General features: G+C 41.3%; 1 protein-coding gene across 1 annotated transcript in view; it reads left to right on the forward strand.

Annotated features, from left to right (window-relative positions):
• The window catches only part of LOC123974080 (plakophilin-4-like), a 48,221-nt gene extending 29,356 nt beyond the window's left edge, over nucleotides 1–18,865 (forward strand). The window contains exons 10-21 of the mRNA XM_046054517.1: nucleotides 1,292–1,505; nucleotides 7,669–7,852; nucleotides 8,581–8,698; nucleotides 9,287–9,478; nucleotides 9,731–9,904; nucleotides 10,158–10,308; nucleotides 11,367–11,556; nucleotides 13,699–13,783; nucleotides 14,033–14,150; nucleotides 14,256–14,396; nucleotides 15,153–15,217; nucleotides 17,886–18,865. Coding sequence (XP_045910473.1) covers nucleotides 1,292–1,505; nucleotides 7,669–7,852; nucleotides 8,581–8,698; nucleotides 9,287–9,478; nucleotides 9,731–9,904; nucleotides 10,158–10,308; nucleotides 11,367–11,556; nucleotides 13,699–13,783; nucleotides 14,033–14,150; nucleotides 14,256–14,396; nucleotides 15,153–15,217; nucleotides 17,886–18,131 — 1,878 coding nt within the window. The 3' untranslated portion in view covers nucleotides 18,132–18,865. The remainder of the gene's footprint in view (nucleotides 1–1,291; nucleotides 1,506–7,668; nucleotides 7,853–8,580; nucleotides 8,699–9,286; nucleotides 9,479–9,730; nucleotides 9,905–10,157; nucleotides 10,309–11,366; nucleotides 11,557–13,698; nucleotides 13,784–14,032; nucleotides 14,151–14,255; nucleotides 14,397–15,152; nucleotides 15,218–17,885) is intronic.
• Nucleotides 18,866–21,618: the final 2,753 nt, after the last annotated feature.

The raw sequence follows: 21,618 nt of genomic DNA on the forward strand, positions 1-21,618 counted from the left end.
ATAAACAACTACCATGTTTTTAGAAAGATCAAATTCTTCAAGTACAGCTACATTGCTTTAAACGCAGTTGAATAAATTACAATAACGCTCACGCCACACCTCGACTAGTTTGTCTGGGAGATGCGTACCCTCAGTGCTGGATGATAAGGAAGCTTTACAGGTATTCATAACTCTGACCTTTCCAGAAGTCATAATGGCTATTATTCTGCAGCTTCCTGGCAAGTGAATCAGCTGTCATTGTGCTCTTGTTTCTTTTAATAAAACGAAGAGCATATTGGATCTTGCATTGGTGCAAATTTATTTTATGTTCAAGCAATGACCCCTGTCTAGGCCTTCCTGCCTCTGTCCATAACTTCTCCAGCTGCAGCATGTTGCTCAGCCACAAAATCATTCCATCTAGGTTAAATGTTTTCAATATGGCTCACTGGACACATTAAGAGCTGTCACAATATTGTCATGCATGGAACATAGTTCCTCGGGAAGAATAGCTGTTGCTTAGACTACAGCTAAAGGGGATCCTAATAAATGAAAAATGTGGCCTTCCCATAGTATATTTCTAGATTATCCAGAGAGGCATGAGAATCTGCTGTACAAATACAATGCTTCACTAATACAAGAAAACTCTTATAAGGCAGGTACATTTTGCTTGATAGAATAAGCAAAAGAACAGCAACAAGTGTTTTGCAAATATAAATTTCTAAATATAAAACTGCTATCTCACTAAAATCCCCCAAAACAAAAACACTTGTTGAACCATTGTCACCTATGAGTGAAGGAACAAATGCTAATCTGTAGGGGTGAGGAAAAAATCGATGCAGCATTGTAACGCAATATTTTCCGTGGCAATAGTGTATCGATACACAGACGTCAAGTATCGATCTTTTAATATATAAATTGTACGTGGCTTTTTCTCTGGCACCACCATTAGGTTGACATTTGTGCTTTTAAGTGAAATGTCTTAACAACTATTAGATGGATTGCCATGAAATTTTGCACAGATATTCATGTTGCCCGGATTTCACATCTTAGCAGGTGTCAGTACGTGATGGTGCAGGAAAAAAGGAGCTGGGTACACCGACTCAGCAAGGGCTTTACAATCTTCATAGAGATGAAATCTACTGCAGATTCACACACATAGACGCAAAGACACATTCACACTGCTCACTAATGCCATAAGCCAATGAAAAAACATCCATAGCATACAGCAACAGTTTAAAAAAAAATATATATATTAATATTTAGTAATCTTTTTCCTACCTGGTAATTGAGATCTCATTCCCATTGTCCATAGGTGTGTCGACTGGGAGGAATAAAACATCTGGTGGACCTGCTAGACCACAAGGTCCTTGAGGTCCAGAAGAACTCTTGTGGAGCTCTGAGGAACCTCGTTTATGGCAAAGCTATGGATGAGAACAAGGCGGCCGTGAAGAATGCAGGAGGTATCCCAGCTCTGCTCCGCCTGCTGAGAAAAACTGTAGATGCAGAAGTGCGGGAGCTCGTCACAGGTAAGTCAGCATGTGTGAAGACTATCTCTGCAAATTACAAACTGTGAATCCATATAGTGATGAAACAAAAAGCCCATCGCAATTTCAAAGATGCGTTCAGAAATTGCTTGTTCTTTTTCCAAACAGCAGTCCAAAAGATATTCAATTAAAGCTTTTAAAACAGAGGAAAAACAACAAGTCGTCACATTTTAAGAAGCTTTATAGCGAGTTTCAACTCATTGTTTAGCTGTGCGGCCCGCAACTTTACTGTTTTGGTTCACTCTCGCAGCTATTACAAATATTACAAATGACCTGTTAGCAAAAATGAACCATTAATCAAAAGTTTCTAACCATCAACCATGTTATCCAGCATGTTTCTATGTGAATGACGTCAACACTCCGGCAACTTGTGTACAAGAACTGTCTTTGACTTTCCAAGTTGTTCACGTGAATTTTCCCAGTCGGGAAAACATGTTTCCAATTATTCTGATACCACATGAATACACAGACAATTAGCAACTAGCTGATGAATATAGTGAAGTATTTAGCAGCCATAGAGCCAGATATTTCCAAAAACAGAGATAAAGGAGAGTACACTTACAGATTTACATTCACCAGGTGGTGAACCATAATGGTGCTCCGTAACTGCTGGATGTATAAATAAACAACTGTTTGCTAACAAGATCACCATATCAACTTAAAATGTGATGAGATGTCAGTGTTGTGTTCACAACAAAAACAATCACTTATTGAAGGTTTAAGCAATTAATCAGGTGATCTATCTTGGTGTTACAGCAGGACAGGAACATTGTGTAGAGGATGAATTATTTACCTGACCAACCTGGGGGTGTTAGTTGGAGATGGATTAGAGATGGTTACAGTACTGTGTTGGTTGGGTTGCTCCTGAGGTTTGACATGGTCTCTGAATGTAGCTCATGGTTTTCAGGTGATCTATGTCATGGTTAACAATACAATGTTGCTCCTAGAGATTAGGTGTGAATTAAGATACTCTGACTAAACATGGCCTATGCCACGGTAAGATTAAAGTTGTCGTAGTTACTTAGTCATAGAGGCTTTTCCTTAAGTTGCCGCTACTGCTGTCACTACCGCTTATGTCGTATGCATAGAAACGACACCTCGTGTCCACAGTATTCAAATTCTTTTGTCACTTAGGCTGCAGAGAGATTTAGCGCCTTCTCTGTCTGCTTGTCAGTCTCCTCCTCTCTGCATTGGACTGCGTGCAGCTCAGTTGTGTTTGTGTGATGTCTAAGCTCTGCAAACAGGGTAACAATCCATGTTGTTTAGGATCCGTTTGGAGCACTACAGAAATAAGCAGCCAAGACATTTGGCTCCCAGGTGGCTGAGTCAGCTGTTTGAGCTCGACTCCAGCCCCCGCTCTAACACTGTCTCAGGTTACAGTCCAGCAGTCCCCCGAAAGAAAATGGTACAGCCCGAGTACGAACACAACAGAGAGGAGATTGCCTTCCTTTTCCTGTTGGTTTACTTTGCATAACACACACCAAAGGAGGAAAGAATCAACATTTTAAAAGTCACACACACACAAGAGAATGACTCTTCTCTCCTCATGCTTGTGTTAAAGCCCAAGTACCCAGGAGTTAATGGCTGAAAACACCGCAAATATTTTTCTTCATTCAGATTTCTAAAGGTTGTACAGACATGTGTTGCTCAATGAGAGTAAGCAGCTTTAATGTGAGCTCTGGTTTAAGTTTTTCCCTTTCATCCACTAGCCTGCTGCAGCTAATTGGAAGTGCAGGCCCCAGGATGGGGAGCAATTAGAAAAGGTTAGCACTGCTGCATCACCTCTGGTTAATTACAGCTGATGTGAACAATTCACACAAAGAGCTTTCAGCTGCATGACAAGGGCATCCCACACCAGAGCTTTAAGTGGAACAAATCAGTCACCAATCACCAGCAGCTCCTTTCTACCTATAAAGCTCTGTTTTGGCAGTATTACATTTGAATGAATTATAACACTGTCGAAAGCTGCATCGGTGTTGTCTGAACAAGTGAAGAAGGCAGCCAGGTGTCAGCACTTAGCTTGAGAAGCTCCCATTGTGTCGGTGGCTCCTTCTCATCTCCTCTGGGAAGTCCCGGTGTCACATGTGCTTCATTAGAACAAGCCGCAAGAACAGGCCACCTTCTGCTCCAGGTCAGGGGTCATGTTGTGGGGACACACAAAGCGATCTCTGCTCCCTTTTACCTGCCCTGTCTTCCAGCAGCTGTTGTGGTTATTGCTCTGTCCTCAAATAGCCCCTCAGATCAAAAGGCCAAACCTCGCAGCACTGCCATTAGCTCCAATACCAAGAACATCTGAAACTGACACACACATACAGAAAAGCAGTGTTTTCCTGTCTTTTAGTTGCTGTATTATATCACTCTCCTTATCTTGGCTTTACTTTGGCAACTCAACTACATTGTTAGCCATCATTGTTTGAGGTTTTGAGAGAGTGTTTGTGCTGCCCTTACTACAGCTGAATGTATTTAAATCCTTTGTTCTCACAGAAAGTTATTTCTGTTAAATAAAAAGAGTCGGCCAGGTAATAGATCGTGGATCATTTACTTGGCATACACTCACCGCCTCATCTATACTCCTCATCTGTCGCTAGAAAAAACAAATCCCTGGATCTTGTAGGCAGTGAACATAACACACTCCTCGTCTCCTCTTGCATAAAATAGTACTAACTTAACTACTAAAGTTAAAACTACTTCCAGTTTAAACTAAGATTAACAGAGCAGCATCAACACACAGAGACCAGGTTGCCAATCGCTGGCATCGAATGATGTGTGTGTTTTTGTTCGCGAACAAAGAATGAGGAGGTTAAGACCTTTTGATCCAATGAAATATAAGAAACTTAATTTGAGCCAAAAATAAATCCACTTATAGCCGTAATCAGCAGTGTACTGACTTCCACTGCATGAGGGAGAAAATGAGAAACGCCCACTAACCTCAGAAGTAAACAGCAAGCTGCTTTTCTGAGGTTTAGTGGATGCAGCATTGTTTCCAGTTCAACTCCCCAAAAATAGAAAGGTTAATAAATTGGGCCATTTTTTGAAAGATCAGCACTTTTTCATATATTGAAGTAAACGCCCACCCAGATACCGGCCCTGACTAAAGTCAATGACATGCTGACCTGCGGTTTAAGAGGCAAAGATTGTCAAAGGAGCAGTCAGACATTTTGGAAATCAATCAAAAAAAGATTCATTAATTAATAAATCTGCGTGTGTTTAGTTGAGAGATGGTTGCAGGTTGTGTTAAGCCTTTTTTAGCACAGATACTAGAAGCGGAGAAGATGGAGAAACTTCTAGCAAGGTGTCATCAAAAGTGAAAAATTAACTGTGGTAACTCAACTGTGGAGAAAATACATTTTTGGTCACTAGCCTGCTAGCTAACAGTTTATACAGTAACATGTAAATAAGACTGCTTTGAAGTTGTTTCGAGTTTTTGGACTGATTACAGTCACAGAAAATCTAGTGGGTATTGTAGTCATTGTAGATATTACAACATTCATTCAGTTCAGCTGATTATATTTTCTATAAATGTCATCCAAACATTTTTAGCATATATATGCTGTGTTGTAGTTTTTGATGCTAGACAGCTAGGTATTATGTAATCAAAATGATCACTGCAGGGCCGTAACGGAGAAAAATACAGGGGGGAAAAATAGGAAACCTGTTTTGGAAAGGATACATGTTTCAGTGTTGTTCTAGTTGTGACAATTTGAATGTTGGGTAGATAATCGACTTCAATGAACTAGCACTGCAAATGCCGACTTAAGACATACTTTGTCACCCCATGTTATCTGTTAAAAACTTCTGTCTCTCTTCATGTCCTGTCCAGGATCTGAACCGAATCGGACCACTCACAAATGCCTACATTTCCGCACCTTCGCGGGAGGAAATACCTCATGAGTGTTGTCTATCTGTAATTCATTTTCACGCTACTATCAACCTGTTTAAGCAGACTCTTTACAGGCTTGTAATATCAATGAGAGTATGTCTTATAAAAAAGTTTTAACCAGTACTGTAAAGTTTTGGTTTGTTTTGCACTGGAAATTGCAATAAAGGGGTGACGTAGAATTATTTTTATTTTTTTTAAATGCAAAACTGGTGAATGGTTGTGGATAACACCAACAGTGCCAGCCAAATGCCCATCCCGTTTTCAGTTTAGTTAGCAGCTCTTGGAGACGACAGCTTGATATTGTTTTACTTTTTCTCCATCTCTGTATAGAGCCGCTCACTCTCTCTCCTTGTGCTCGTCGGTGTCGCAACAGTGTTATTACTTTAGGCTTCAAAGCCAGGCCAAGGCACATGAGAATATGCCACTGACCAGAGAACACTGTTTACACACACACACACACACACACACATCCACATACATTACAGGTCTGCTCCATCTGACTGTCAGGTATGACTTATGGATATTACCGCTGGTGTTGCACCACTGACAGCATTGTCAGTCACACCTCAGTGAATTTGCCTGTAGATTTTTTTCCAGCATGCCACCTCCTCCACAGGGCCAGTCTGACATCCTGCAGAGAATGTTCATTTTCTACAAATTGATATTAGAGTGGGTGTGGAGAAACTTGTCGCAGAGGGAGAGGATTGTAGAGGTAAAAGGTTGGTCAGCAGGCTTGAGAATTCACGTGTTATCACTTTATTAGTGGTCCTATTTCAGGGCAACCCTTGTGTGTCCAAGTATCCCGTGAGAAAGGCAAACATAGACCTGAATGTGCTTGCACAAGGAGCAGCGCTCGATCCCCACAGAAGGATTTGATTGAAATGTATCCCACTGCCTGAGTAGAGCAGAGACGCTAGCCCACCTGGTGCTTGGGTTTCGGCATGCAGCCCCACGTACACAGCTGGCAAGCTCCGAGAAGCACATACTGCATGTTAACTTTCGAGAGCCAAGTATCACTTAATTCTCAGCCTTGTCTTTTTTATTTTTTCCAAAGTAAAAATGAAATAATGAAAGTTCACTTAAGGATTTTAATGGGTTTTAAAACACTTTGATGTAGTGTTAATAAGGATAATGGCAAGTGAAATGACTCTTGATGAAATGACTGGAAGAGACACTGCTTGGCAGACACATCTCTGTCTATATAGCTTCTTGCCAGCAGTGTGTCTGAATTGGGCTCCTGGGCCATATTATAGAATATTATAGTCTCCATTGGTTCAATTAGAGAGAAGGCGAACAGCGTGCTTAGAGGAAATAAGTAGTGAGGTTAAGAAAGAAGTCAGGATAGCTAATAATTATTTTTATCCTCTCCCAATGACGTGTCCTTGTATACTATGTACATAAACACATATACAGAGCTCAGTGGAAGAGCTTGCCCTGGTCGTGGACTAACCAAACCAAGGTTCAAGGTTGTAGAGCAAAAACCATAGCAAAATTGGACACAAGCATCATGCATAAGTCCTGAAGGAATCACACGTGGACCATTAACACGCATGCATACTGTACAGGCACCTTTTAGTCTCGTTTTTGAGTATTAATCTATGCTATCTTACATTAGACTCCAGCTCATGCAGGATTAGCCTCCTCCAAGGTTGCTTTTGCCCTGCAGAAGTCAGCCTGTGCCTTAGTCTAAGCCTAGCAGCAAGAGGCATCTAATTAGACAATCATGCTACATGCTGGCTAATCCTTGACAGATGCAGCATCAAAGGCTGCTAGGACTGTGCATGATTATCAGTGGTTACCAAAAGTATATTTGAATAGAGTGAAATGATGGCATAATTTCTAAAGCCTTTACATTATTTATATTTCATTTCAAATGATTGAGCCCATTCCATATGGATCCCCTCGCCGTCCTGTCTTTTTTTTTTTTCTCTTTTTTTCCTGTTTCAAGCTAATAATCTTCGCCCTGAGGATATTCTGCCTAGAATGAAATTTGATGTGAATGTCTGATGCCTTGATGCAAGAGCTATGGTTTCATTTGTGAAGAGTATTTCCAGTTGGGGGTGTGTGCGTGTGTGTGTCTGTCAGTCTTTGCTTGTTTGTATACGTTTGCTTTTGTGGACACATCCACACACACTGAGCTATTAAAAGCCCAAGTTGTGGGTTTCTCTGTTGGTTGACCCTAACTGCACATGACAGCTGACATAACTGGAGGTTTGCATGCCTGCTTCTCAGTGCCTGAGTTTGCGCGCAATTGTGTCTCCGCAGGGGTGCTGTGGAACCTGTCGTCGTGTGACGCTGTCAAGATGACAATCATTCGGGACGCCTTAATGACCCTGACCAACACTGTGATCATCCCTCACTCTGGATGGAGCAGCTCCACCTTCGACGACGACCACAAGCTGAAGTTCCACTCCTCCCTGGTGCTGAGGAACACCTCAGGCTGTCTGAGGTTAACCACCTGATGAACACACTTGGCACTAGCACCTCTGTGTGGACAACTGACACTATTACACCTAGTGAAGAATGAGCTCATACTGTGGCTCATCTGTAAATAGCCATGTTAATGTTGTCTTTGAAGAAAATATAATACTTGAGTGACCTACCACAGACATAGACACCAATGAAGAGTCATATTTACATGGTTTTTAGCATCATAATGGCGTGCATTGTGTTATAAATAATGCTTTTAATTTATAACATCAAAAGAAAAATTACATAAACTCCAGTAATTGTGCATGTTTTAGTCAGAAGCCAGGATTTTGACCTGTGTTGTCTCTGTTTCAAAGCCATCGTTATTTAATAGACTATTACAGTCAATGATGTGATATTCCCAGCTTCTCTCCTGGGGCTTCTTCCTTTGAAGACATTGTACCGTGTGTTGAGTTCAGCCTTTAATTGGTGACAGCCACTTGAAAGGAGTGTGTCTCTTTGCACACATACATGCATGGATATGGTTATTGCGAGCACAGTTAGTTAGTTCCTTATTTACTCAGCAAAGTTCTATAATGATTTCAGTCAGACCACACACTTCATACATTATGGATGGTGTATGATGACAAAAAACCACGTTCAAGCGGGACACAAACACAGACAGCTGACATTTTGTGCATTTGTGCATGCTCATTTGTTTGTTGAGCTAATTTGTGTGTGTGTGTGTGTGTGTGTGTGTTTTAAAAGGAACCTGAGTTCAGCTGGAGAGGAGGCCAGAAAACAGATGCGTACCTGTGAGGGCCTGGTTGACTCACTGCTCTACGTCATCAAAGCCTGTGTAAACACCTCTGACTTCGACAGCAAGGTACACACTAAGACACACACATTCGCCCACTTAGCCATGAGGAAAACATGCTGCCACGTGATAAGAGGCTCTGAAAAAATCCTACTGAACCCTGTTTGAATCATCTTATTGCCCATGTCTGAATGTCCCACTCAGCATCCAGCAGCAACTGTTGCATGCATTAACATTTTTCTACGGTAGCAGGAGAAATGAAATCAATCTCTTTTACAGATCGTTACAAAAAACACAAAAAGTCAAGTGGCTCATCTGTACTGGGGAGATCACATCCCATGGGAACTGGGCCCCTTCATTTTGTCAAACATATATTCTCATTGACATTCTGTGAGGCAAAGCCCGTACAGAACTCAAACAGCGTGGAATTAAATCCATTTGCTCTGGTCCAGATATTCTTTCTAACAGGAGACCCTTGGGTTCCATATCTAATTGATTTATATGCTGCAAATAGCAGGCCTGTGTACCGCACATTGGCTTTAGATACTGTGTGCGGCTGCACAGAGTTTATTATGTTGTAGCTTTTGTTATGGTGATTTAGAAAGCCCCTGCTATAACTAGCCACCCAAACCCCTGTCTCCTTCTGCCTGCCAACAGATTGTGGAGAACTGCATTTGCACTCTAAGGAACCTGTCATATCGCCTGGAGCTGGAGATACCGCCATCTCGACTGATAGAGGGGCAGGAGCTAGACGGCTTACTGGGCAGTGAGTCGCCCAGTAAAGAGGAGGATTCCAGCTGCTGGGGCAGGAAGAAAAAGAAGAAAAAAAAGAGCTTGCACGAAGACATAGTGAGTTGTGGTGCTTTTAAAACAGAGGCTCAGAGCAGTATTCAAATCAGTGAAAAGTTTGCCTTGTCCACATTTATTCAACATGTATGTATGTTCTCTTTTCCTCCCCTACCTTAGTTACATTATATGTTCTGTACTTCTTTGTTTTATTGTTTTGCATGTAAATTTTTTTTTTTTTAAAAAGCAAAATAAAATAAAGTCTGCATCATACCCTGTATTCAGTCTGACTAAACACTGTGGTTGTTTGTTCAGTGGGACGGTGTGGGACCCATACCTGGCTTCTCAAAGTCTCCCAAGGGGGCAGAGATGTTATGGCACCCTGCGGTGGTGAAGCCGTACTTAACACTGCTGGCGGAGAGCTCGAATCCCGCCACTCTGGAGGGTGCCGCTGGGTCCCTTCAGAACCTGTCAGCCGGCAACTGGAAGGTACCGTACCAGTGTTTGTGTGTACGCAACAAAAATACACATTCTCTTTTGTGTTTATATGCACTGTTAAATGTGATATCCTAGGATTTAACCGCTGAACTTCTCTGTGTCAGTCAAAGCTGACCTCCTTTTTACACCTGGGGAAATAGAGATGGTCTTGAAGTGTGCATTTTTAGCATGTGCGAATCTGTGTGGCATCTAGACCCTTTTTGACGGTTTAATGCCTTTTTGTATTTTGTTTTTGTGTGTACAGTTTGCGGCGTACATTCGTGCAGCAGTGCGTAAGGAGAAGGGGCTGCCCATCCTTGTTGAGCTGTTGCGGATGGATAACGACAGGGTGGTGTGCTCGGTTGCCACTGCTCTGAGAAACATGGCACTGGATGTCAGGAACAAGGAGCTCATAGGTCAGCTGTCAAGCACCTAACGTTTCACACTGCAATGGATTCAGATGGGTTGAATACGATGATACACAAATACGAAGACCCTTGCTAATCTTACTGTGGCTTTGTTTTAGTTAAAAATGCAGCTCATGTTACACTGTTGAACCATGCTGTAAATAGGTTTATCTTGGCTAGATGCACAAATACATCATAAGACATGGATATAATATATTCATGTGCATTAGATATACTACTAAGTAAGGACATATATAGGATTTATAAAGAGGTAGGATATACAGTAGAATCCTTGGAAAATTGGTATAACATGTATCAGAATTAATGCAATGCAAGGCATACATTATTTTGGACATTTGACTGTATATTAATATGTATTTTCAACACATTACATCCCAAACAGTTTCATGCTCAGTATAATATACCTACTGACAGCATGAATCCTACTAAATTAAATGCAGAAACAGAACCAGGGCACGTTGTAACCATTTAACTAGTGGTTATTATTTTTCTTTTCATCACATCCCAGCCCTTTTTGTTCCACAAAACAGTCTTATTTAATGAAAAACAAGTTTTTATGTGCTCTCTCTGTGGAATTAATGAGCAGTTACAGTTCCAGCAATGCAGGGGTGACGCCTGTAGGCAGAGGGGGGAGGAGATGCAGTGTTGGTTTAAGGTGCTTTAGGTTTTGTGTGTGTGTGTGTGTGTGTGCTGCTGCTGCTTGTATTCAAGTCCTTCAGCTTGGCTGCTCTGCTGAAGGAGAGATACGAGAAACAATCCTTTCTTTAACACCAGGATGTACAGACTCCAACGTCCTTGCCACGATAACGCAATGTCGTTTAGGAAAACTGCTTACCTCACTGCGGTCTCAAGCTAAATTAATATATCATTCCTGATATTGAAATGACAAAATGTAATTTAGGTCACTGTCGCAGACATCAACTTCTTGTTTACATTTTACCTAATGTACAACAGAAGAAAATGCAGTCAATGGCTGCATGTATGTGTGGCAACTTGCTGTACAGTATGTCATAATGTGTTATAATATATCCCCTCCTCCCTCCCAGGGAAGTACGCGATGCGGGACCTGGTCAATCGTCTCCCTGGGGGAAACACCACCCTGCTGTCAGACGAGACAGTGGCGGCCATCTGTTGCACCCTGCACGAGGTCACCAGCAAAAACATGGAGAACGCCAAGGCACTGGCCGACACGGGAGGCATCGAGAAGCTGGTCAACATCACCAAGGGCAGAGACAGGTGTGCTACAGCGGCACCGTATGTGTCCTGGTGTTTTTAGTGAGGGGTGAAGAGTACACACTGATACTAACCTGACTCGCTAACTTGTGCTCAAATGCAGTGCTAGAACACACAAGCGGTCATCAGTGTACAGACTGTCCTGGGGTCTCATTCATAAACGGTGCGTATGTACAAAACTGGAAACGTGCATACGCCACTTCCCAAGCAAACGTTGTGATCTATAAAAAACAAACTTGACGGGAGAATGTGCGGTCCTGTAAGTAAACTCTGAACCATGCGTACGCACATAAAGAGGAGAAATGAAAAATGGCGACTCACATGGCAGAAGGATGAAACGGTTTGAAATGAATAGGCCTATTATTGTGTAAAATAAATCAAAATATTACCTCTGAGTATTATAAGCTTAAAGCCTTTCTGAATAAACAAACACCCGTTTGATTGATTTTCCCCATAGTGAGCAAAAAAACCCCACAATTGAAGATCATTTTCAGCACACACAAAAATAACCAGATTTAGGATAACCCAAACGGAGATATCTGTTTCTGCAAAAGAATGCGTCATATATGTTGTACAGTTTAATCAGGAATCATATGAATTAGGCTACTTGCATGCAGTGAAATTTATTCTCATAAATAAGGTGAACAGGATAAATGACATTTAAATTGATGCCGTTTTCAATGCGTCAGTCGAGGGAATACGAGAGCATAGTTTCATATATTGTTATCACGTGTTCGTTGCCTAATCGAGCCAAACGTTGTGGGCCAGCGTGTGGATGTGATGCACTACTTGTAAAAACACGTTATGGAAAATACAACACTATTTTATTAAGTAAATCTTTCAGCTTGTGTCATTTACAACAAGTCATATTTCTTATTACTCATCGGCAGCCTCATTAAGTGAGTGGACTGTTTGTGTAGCCTAAATAAATGTTTAAACGCAAGTGGAATGCATTTGGTTTACTCTCTTTTCAAACGGGGGAATCCAAATTAGTACCTGGGTCATCCCGTCTTGCATGTGTGTCCCCCTCCAGCCAGTGACGTCACTACTCAAGAGGAATGCCCGTTCCTGCAATTCAGTTCTATAGGGGTGGAGCTCCGGTGCATGAAAGTGCGTTTTTTTTTTGTGTTTTTTTTAACCCACCAAACAACGTGCTTCAGCTTCACCAAAAGGAACGTCAAATTTCGTTTTGTAGCTTTTCTGTCAGAATTTGCCTCCTTTTCTTCATGCAGTCAGTGTATATTAATATTAATGAGGGGCGTTTTACTGACCATTTATAGGCAACTATGGGCGTTTGAAGGGTCGGAGCTCCCTCACATGCACCACATTTGATGGTGCAAGTTGACTGTGATTTATAAAGGGAACTTGCTTACAGATATGCGTAAGCACGGTTTTATAAGTCTGAATATTTTTTGGCATATGCCATTTTTGGCTTTTGGGTGTATGTACATTTTTAGTGAGGATTCTACACATAGTTTTATAAATGAGATCCCTGCACATTGGACGGGGAGTTTTACACAAACACTCACACACATGCAAAGTATGGAAGTTTGGAAAATGCTCAATTTTAACCATTATGTTTTTAAGCTTAGGAATACACTTGAATTTGAATATACATTTTGAAAGAAAAATTTGATATTCAAATCTTTTCTTGTGTTCACTCGTCCTCTGTTTATTACTTACTCTGGAAATGAGCAAGCATTAAATCAATCAAAACAATCAAAGTTGGTAAAATAAACAAACTGACAATACATTGATTGGTGTGGGTATAAAGGAATTTTGTAATTGCATTTACAGTAACGAATTGGATGTGATGATAAAGGCTTCGAGAGTCTGGAAGTTGTTGGTTTGGGTACCTTGAAAGTGCAAGCGCTGCATTCAGACACACACATTTAAATGTTTGGAGAAGGAGAAGCCATAGCCACAGGGAAGGTGGTTATGTGTGCATTGAGGTTTTATCTCCCTGTGGAAATGATGGAACAGCAACTATTTCTAGCCTGCTATATATTCAGTAATGTTCTGGGTTTAAACACACAGAGGACACTCTGTTCCTTCAATCGTACTGTCCTGGAATATTTACAGTGTAAATTAAAATGAGGTTAAAGTGACTCAGGAATACTCAAAATACATGTTTGTGTTTTTTAGGTACTCTATGAAGGTGGTTAAAGCAGCTGCTCAGGTCCTGAACACACTGTGGCAGTACCGGGATCTGCGTACCATCTATAAGAAAGTAAGAACATTGGGACTGATGACAACTGCCCATGATAATAATCCAATATTGTAAAATCTGTGCAACATTTTAACTGAAAATAAAGACATGTCTAAATGTCAAAGGGTAAAACCACACAGCAAAGGAATTTTTCAAATATTCCCTCTGTGACCAAAGGTTTTTCTAAGGTTGCCACACGAGTTTAACAACACCCAGCAGTGTTCTAGCTCTTCAAATCAACCACTTTTCACCCCCTGTTTTTCCAAACAGGATGGATGGAACCAAAACCATTTCCTCACTCCAGTGTCAACACTTGAACGGGACAGGTTCAAGTCCCAGCCCACCCTCCCCACCAGCGGCATTCAGATGTCCCCAGTCAACCACGCTGGTAGGCTCTTGTTTGCTACACCCCCGGCCAGATGAAAATAGACACCGCGAGTGAAACAGGAAAACCTCTGGAATGTAATGTCAAAATGTGTTTTTCTCTTCACAGCTGCCAGTGCCACGTCGTCTCCTGCCATGCTGGGCATCAAAGAGCATAGAGACACTATCAGAGATTATCAGAGAGCACAGTCAACTATGCAATTTTATAATTACCAAGGGGACAACAGTATCCATAAAAAACAGTATACAGGTACTCAAACAATGCACACATCTGAAAGCTATTGAAAATGGTTATTAAAACAGTATCCACTATCTGCACGAGACTGTAATCACAGGCTGCCCTCTGGTCCTCTCTGTGCAGGGCATTATCTATTTTATCCCTCATAACGCTCAGAGCAGATTCCATGGCCAGTCTTGTCTCCCTGCCAAGACAGTCTTCTCTTATCATCTCCGCCAAACCCTGCCAGCCCTGAGACAGTCAGCCAGTTGAATTCAGAGCTGTTTTTTGTGCTGGAGAAGTTCTGCACAGCAGTAAAGTGAACTGGCCAACAAGTGGTGGAAACTCTACAATAGTGCCATTGTTAGCACGACCAAGTCGCAGCATGCAGACAGGGTCATTGAGTGGGTACCCAGACATACTACAGCCAGATGAGAGCTCTCACCAGCCCACGCTGGTTGGCGATGCAGGGGGAGGGCAGAGTAAACAAAATGAACTGCAGCCTCAACGTGGACACGTTACATAGTGAAGTGGAAATTGAGTTTCAGGATTCCACCGGTTGGATAAAGTGCCAAGGAAAATATCCATCCCATGGGCTATGTAAACAACAGAACAGCAGTTGCCAACTCCATTATTTGGCGTTATTTCTCTCCCCAGCACAGCGCAGCACTTCCTGATCCTTCTCTAAATACAGACATTTGCCCTATGCGGCTGTGCATACTTTTTCATTTAAGTGTATTTGCATCAAGTCCCACAGAATTGCTCTTTATATTTTTACTTGTTTTCCAGGGTCTGGAAAGCCTTCTCCATATTACTACTCATCGCCCACAAGAGAGGAGCCCAGAAGAACACAGGTGAATATAACCATTCTGCATAAATGTTTGGTTCCACTTCATTCTTATCTGCTCTTGTTGTACACTCTTAGTTTGGTTTATTTGTGCAGAATATTTTATACCGCTATTCTTATGTATGCAGTATTTTAGTTGTTGTTGTAATACACACACACACAATGACATAACATGATAGCATCATGCATTCAAGGGAAGTAGGAAGATGTACACATTCTTATTATTACTATCATGTTGTCACTGTGCTTCAGGTACTGCTGGTCTGCAGGTCTGACAATTTCATGTCAGAAGCTAATCAGTGTTGTAGTAGGGCTGCAACTAATCTGATCTAATCTGTTTATTTAACCATTTAGGTGATGAAATGTCTTTGTCTGAACAACTGTTTTAAAGATATGTAGTTAACAATGATTTGCAAGGCAAATCATTTTTTGATGATTGACTAATTGTTTCAGGTGTACCTGGAGTCATTCTTCAGAGTAAGAAAGCAAACAGGTGATCCCACCTTTGAAAAAAAAATAAAAAAAACATTTTCTTCAAGGAAGTATTTGATAGTATTGGTAGGGCCATGCCCTTGTTTGAGATCCCTCCACCACGCTGTATAAACCTGGCAAGGACGAATAGCTATTCCACCTCACTTGACTAATAAAAAGAGACTGACACATATTCCGCTGCGGATAAATGACGATGCTGGGAATGACCCAGCACATCAGCTATTGTCTGAGTGAGAGTGAATGTGACTGCTGGGATTGGGATGGTCTGGGTGCGTCTCAGGCACCTGTCACTGTTGGACACATCCATGTGTGCCCATCCAGATAATGGGCACAGTGAAAAAGAGGCAGGAGGGTGGAGACGGGGGGACAAAGAGAGGGTTCTCTTGTGTCCTTCATCCCATCACATTTATAGCAGTTAATGTGTAAGGACAGTCATTACCCCATTAATTTCAGACAAACACAATTCCATCTATCTTCCAGCTTTTTACCATTTACCTTGAAGCAGTTTTCTGTTGCATTAGTGGCTAGAGGCGTGTGGGCTAGGAGGTGATTGATTAGCTTACTGGCTGAAAAAAGTCAGACAAGAGTGCATTTTGCTGAAACTGCTGAGACGTTAGTATATGTTGGTTCATTTTATTACCATGAAGTGGAAGATTGGTTTTAGTGGTTGGTTAGAATTCTATGGCATTTCGGGAAATATACTTATTTGCTTTCTTGCTTTCAGATTGGAATATAATAAAAAAACTATAGGCTTTGCTTGGCCTCTAAAAACAGCTTTTTTGTGTGGGTGTTTAATGGAGAGACACACGATAAAGTTATACACATTTAATAACAAACTGGATAAAGCCATGAAGTTCATAAAATAACTCCAGCACAGAGAAATCAACACAAAAATAAAACCGCAACAGTTTGGAAGGTTAGTAAGTTATTACAACATTTCCGGGCCGACAAGAGCTGCAGATCAGCTGCAGCACTTGTCTGTGCCCGCCTGGGCGTAGGAGGAACGGGATTTTTAACAAGCTGTTTATTATCTGCTGTAATCAGCTGTTCCGCTTGTTTTGGAGAAGGAGACCAACTTTGGCTCTGATGAAAACATAAAACAACAGCTTCGGACCCAGTATTTAGCTAGGCTACCTCCATCAGCTGTTTACTGTAAACACACTGCTGCATGCTGGCTTCTATTTCCAAGCAATACATTTAAAGCCAATCTCAGTCGGACATTGGCGAGACTTGTGTGGATAACAAACTGGATAACGCCATCAAGTTCTCAAAATAACTCCAGCACAGAGAATGCAACACAAAAATAAAATTGTGACAGTTTGGAAGGTTATTAAAACATTTCCAGCCGACAAGAGCTGCAGATCAGCTGCAGCATCACATCTGTGTTCGCCTGAGCGTCGGAGGAACGTGATTTTACGAGCTTTATTACCTGCTGTAATCAGCTGGTCTGCAACTTTGGACCCAGTATTTAGCATAGCTTCATCAGCTGTTCGCTGTAAACACACTGCTGCACGCTGGCTGCTGTTTCCGAGCAGGCACATGCCTTTGGTGTGAGAGACCCAGGTTCAATCCCCCATTGTGACCCATCAACCAATGTGTCCCTGAGCAAGACACTTAACCCCTAGTTGCTCCATGAAAGCGTCAGCTAAATGAATAAATGTAATGCCGATGTACGATCTCAGGCGGACATTGGCGAGACTTTAACAAGGTTGGAAAAGAGAGGAGCAGTCTTAGAAAAATACCCAACATTCTCCAGTTAAAGCTAGTAGCCTCTACTCGCCCATTCAGAAATTCACTGCAAGGCAAGCCGTTAGGGACTTTTTGGTGGGTAAATAAAGACCCTACAACTAAATTTAGGCCCATTGTCCCTTCGGTGGAAACAGAGTTCCTCAAAGGTTCCTAGTTCCGGGGTATAGTTCCTTTGGTCGAAACTCAGCTTATAGTACACACATGGATCATGGATTTCCTGTGTGTGCCCCTCACAGTATAGAGATAATTACATATAGTAAATGTATTGAATTGCTAAAAAAAAATGGATTTGATTTTATGATTTGAATTCATTTCATTATAACCTTTAGTACATTGCTTGGGTAAATGTAGTTAGTTGGTTGCCACTGTTGCCTCTTGGTCTTATTTCCATGAAAATCAGTTAATCATACCCTACTTGTCTCTTTCCCTTGCAGCCTTTGTATTATACAGAAGACCCGGGCAGGAGAAACTATGATACTTACAGAATGTACCTGCAGCATCCCCACGGCTACGACGACCCGTACTTGGAGGAGGTTATCGCCTACCCACCCTCAGTCGACTACAGCTCCCAGACTCATGGACTGAAATCCACCACCAACTATGTGGACTTTTATGCTAGCACACGGAGGCCTTCCTACCGGGCAGAGCAGTACCCTGGCTCTCCTGACTCCTGGGTATAGGTCTGGAGGTGCCTCCTGTGTTACAATCAAAAACCTTTCATCCCTGATTTATCATTTAGGGGCGGGGCGCCACGAAAGCACCAACAGACTTTTTCATGAACTTGGCTTTATAAGTGTGTTCGTTTTAAAGTGAATGAGTGTGTATGGAGGGAGAGTTCAACTGAGCGATGGCAGATGGAAAGATGGAATGTGTGCCAAAGAAGGAAATCAAGGAATGTTTTTTTTTTTTAAATTAATTATCATTATTTTTTTATTCAGTAGAGAAAGATGGAATCATGCTGGTTGTCTGTTGCAGGACGATACTGGACACTACCGTGAGGAGACGCGTGTCCTGTTCTGTCTAGATGTTAGTTTTATTTTCTTTATGAAACTCGTAGCTGTGATAGCATGGTGAAAGGCGTGAGTCATGTGAGAGAGGGTCCGTGGTAAGATGTCAAGATGGGGAAATGTGTATGTGCCGAAGCCAAAATGGATCATGAACTCATATCTGTAAAAAATAAAATAAAAATAGTAAACTAATGTTAGATTGTACAGAGGGATCAAATTGTATCTGTACTTAATGTTGAAGCTGTGTAATGCCATGGAGTCTTGTACATTTCTTTCATGTTGTTGTAAATACAGAAAAAAAACATGTTAACTGGTTTACACTCATCAGCACTGGTTATAAAAAAAAAAAGAAAAGAAACTTGTGCCATGTTAATTCTCTATAGATATATAAATATATGAAGAAATATGTGGACAAAAGATGGCATCATAACACAACCATGCTAAAATAATAAAAGGTCAGTTTTGTTTTTTAAAACACATTGTGTAATTGCATCTTTCCACACGTACAGTGCTGTTTTCTATGCACAAACAGAACGGTAATGTTTCATTACATTGAATTTACACAAACATGAGTAGTGGGAGGCCAGCTTCAAACCAGCAGACCTGTGTTTCATAAAACTGCTCTGTATTTAAGTAGCATTAAATGGGAATACTCAAGCACAGCAGCAGTCCCTCAAATTTGTGGTTAAGTGCAGTATTTGAGTAAATTACATTGAGTAAGTTACATTTCACCACTGAATTACACACACGTTTACACACCCATAGGTGTTTTCATGTTTGACATATTCCTGATTCACCTGTTGTTGGGGCACAAGTTGAGTAACTTTTTAGTATGAGGAGGGTTTTCACACTCAGCGAAGCTCCACTCAACCTCATCCTGAAAAGAAGTCTATTACTCAGCCAGAACAGCTGGACATACCTGTAATGATCTATGGATTTGTTGTCATACCATATTGTAGTTCTAAACTGGGCTGTGTTTTGTCCTGACAAAATCTATTTAAACAGAGATGGTGGTGCCCTGTTGATCTATCTTAGTATCTTAGTTACTGTCAGTCACAGTAGTGACATAGTAGTGAATGCAATAATACAACTGTTATTATTAATAATATACTCAACAAAATGTGCTTCAACCGTGAGTGTGTGTGTGTGTGCTTGTCTTGCACTGTCACAAAACATTAGCACTAACAACTTGCATGAACAACATCGACATAGACACACAATAAACTTGATTTAAGTTTGAGTAAAATTATTAAAAAATTTTTAAATTGCCTACTTTTTCATGTGGAAAAAGGACTAAACTGAGCATGTGCAGAGTGAATCATGTCATTCATAAGTTGTCCCCTGTTTGGCATTTTGGCTGTCGCTATCTTGGAGGTTTTTTTGCAATATTTGGATGAGACTGTGGAGCTAGCTAGCTTGGTTAGCAAGGTGCAGCGGTAATTCCCGTTAACTGATTTTAACCAGGATAAATTTGGCATGCAGGAAACGGACTTAAAACAAAATGAACTCTGCCCTAACTTACTGCCCTAAAGCATTCCCTGTTTTATGGGCTATTTTCCTCTGAATGGGACCATAATTACTAATGGCACTTTTCCACTGCTGGTACCAGCTCAACTCTACTTTATTCTACTTGACTCGCTTTTGTCTCTTGATTTAAGTTAAAACGTTTCAACATTACTCCGAGTGTAAAGACAGAATAGCGGTATGAAAGTCTGACAACTTCGGTTTCCTCTGCCGTTGTTGCTGGAGGTCTGCTGCGTTGGCTGCAGTGGACTGTGTGACCACAAGGGTCTGTGAGCATGACTGTCCGGCTTGCTAGCTACCCCCGCCGGTGTTATGCCGAGTTTTGCCTGCCTGCCAAGAATTGCATGCACCTCCAAATACTGCTTTTAAACGCTATGTGGTGTTTATCAATGGTGATAAATGATTCAAAGTATATATTTTATGAACGTTTAGAGTCTTTAATATTTTAATACACTTAGTAGAAGTACCATTCCTTGACATTCAGTAAATATAGCCTATGTGGTGATAACGCCGTTTGATCAATGACCACAGCAAAATGTCTGACAAGGACCTAAAGAGGTGGATGCATAATTCGGCAGATCATATTTTGTAGGCTACCTGCTGAGATTTGCATCCACCTCTTTTCTCAGCATAAATGACCGTTATCACCCGCGAGGCGCATGCAATTCTCGGCAGGCAGGCAGAATTCGGCACAACACCGGCACCTCAACTCGATCAGCCATCATTTTTTGTAAAACTGGCAATATTGGAAATCTACACAGTTGATTTCTCACTTCAAAACTCAGAAGTGGATTTAGTGTAAAATATAAAACACTGGCCTCCCTCTCGCGCTCGCAATGATGATGCAGTGAAAAGTGACGATTCTCTCTAACCGATCAGTAGTGTTTTCACGTCATCTTTTGGTATCGCCTCAGCTCGCTTAGAACCTCGACAGGAGGTGATATGAAAAAAAGCAGCAGGTACCAGGTACAACTTTTCCCTAATAGACAACCAAAAGAGACGAGTAGGGGCGAGTCGAGCAGGTACTATGCAGTGGTAAAGGGCCATAAATGGACATCATGCTGTGGAATGAGACTAGTGACTGAGACCAGAGTGTTTACTGAGGTAGGGGAGAGCGGGTGAGTTGAGCCAATTTTTACTTGATGTGTCAAAAATAAACTGTTTTCAAAATATGGCTTTCCAAAATAAAGTGGACTCTTGGCTCAACTTACACTATATGAGGGGTGAGTTGAGTCATTTCATCATACAAACTCGAATGCCATTTCCCAAAATTTAATTGCATTTAGTATTGAAACATTGCAGCTATGTCTCCCAGTTTTTTGATATCAAGGTATCACTTTAAAGCCATCCTGTTTATGGTCATGTCCTGTGCCCCCTGATGTATGGACTTCACATTTTATACCTCTCCCACTACTCTGTCCAAATACATAAGAGGAGTTGAAGCCTGTCTGTCTTCCATTTATAGAAGCATGACATGATGGTTTCTGGCAACCAGAAACCATCATGTCATGCTTAGACCAGAATCTGGTCTAAAATTATGTCACATCATTTCGGTGATGCATGAAAATGCAATGTAAAATAGCTGTCTCTACTTCCCCCAGGTCTTTAAATGTGTATTCATATAACCAATTTTGTC

This window comes from Micropterus dolomieu, linkage group LG07 (genome assembly GCF_021292245.1).
Source record: "Micropterus dolomieu isolate WLL.071019.BEF.003 ecotype Adirondacks linkage group LG07, ASM2129224v1, whole genome shotgun sequence".
NCBI classification, from domain to species: domain Eukaryota; kingdom Metazoa; phylum Chordata; class Actinopteri; order Centrarchiformes; family Centrarchidae; genus Micropterus; species Micropterus dolomieu.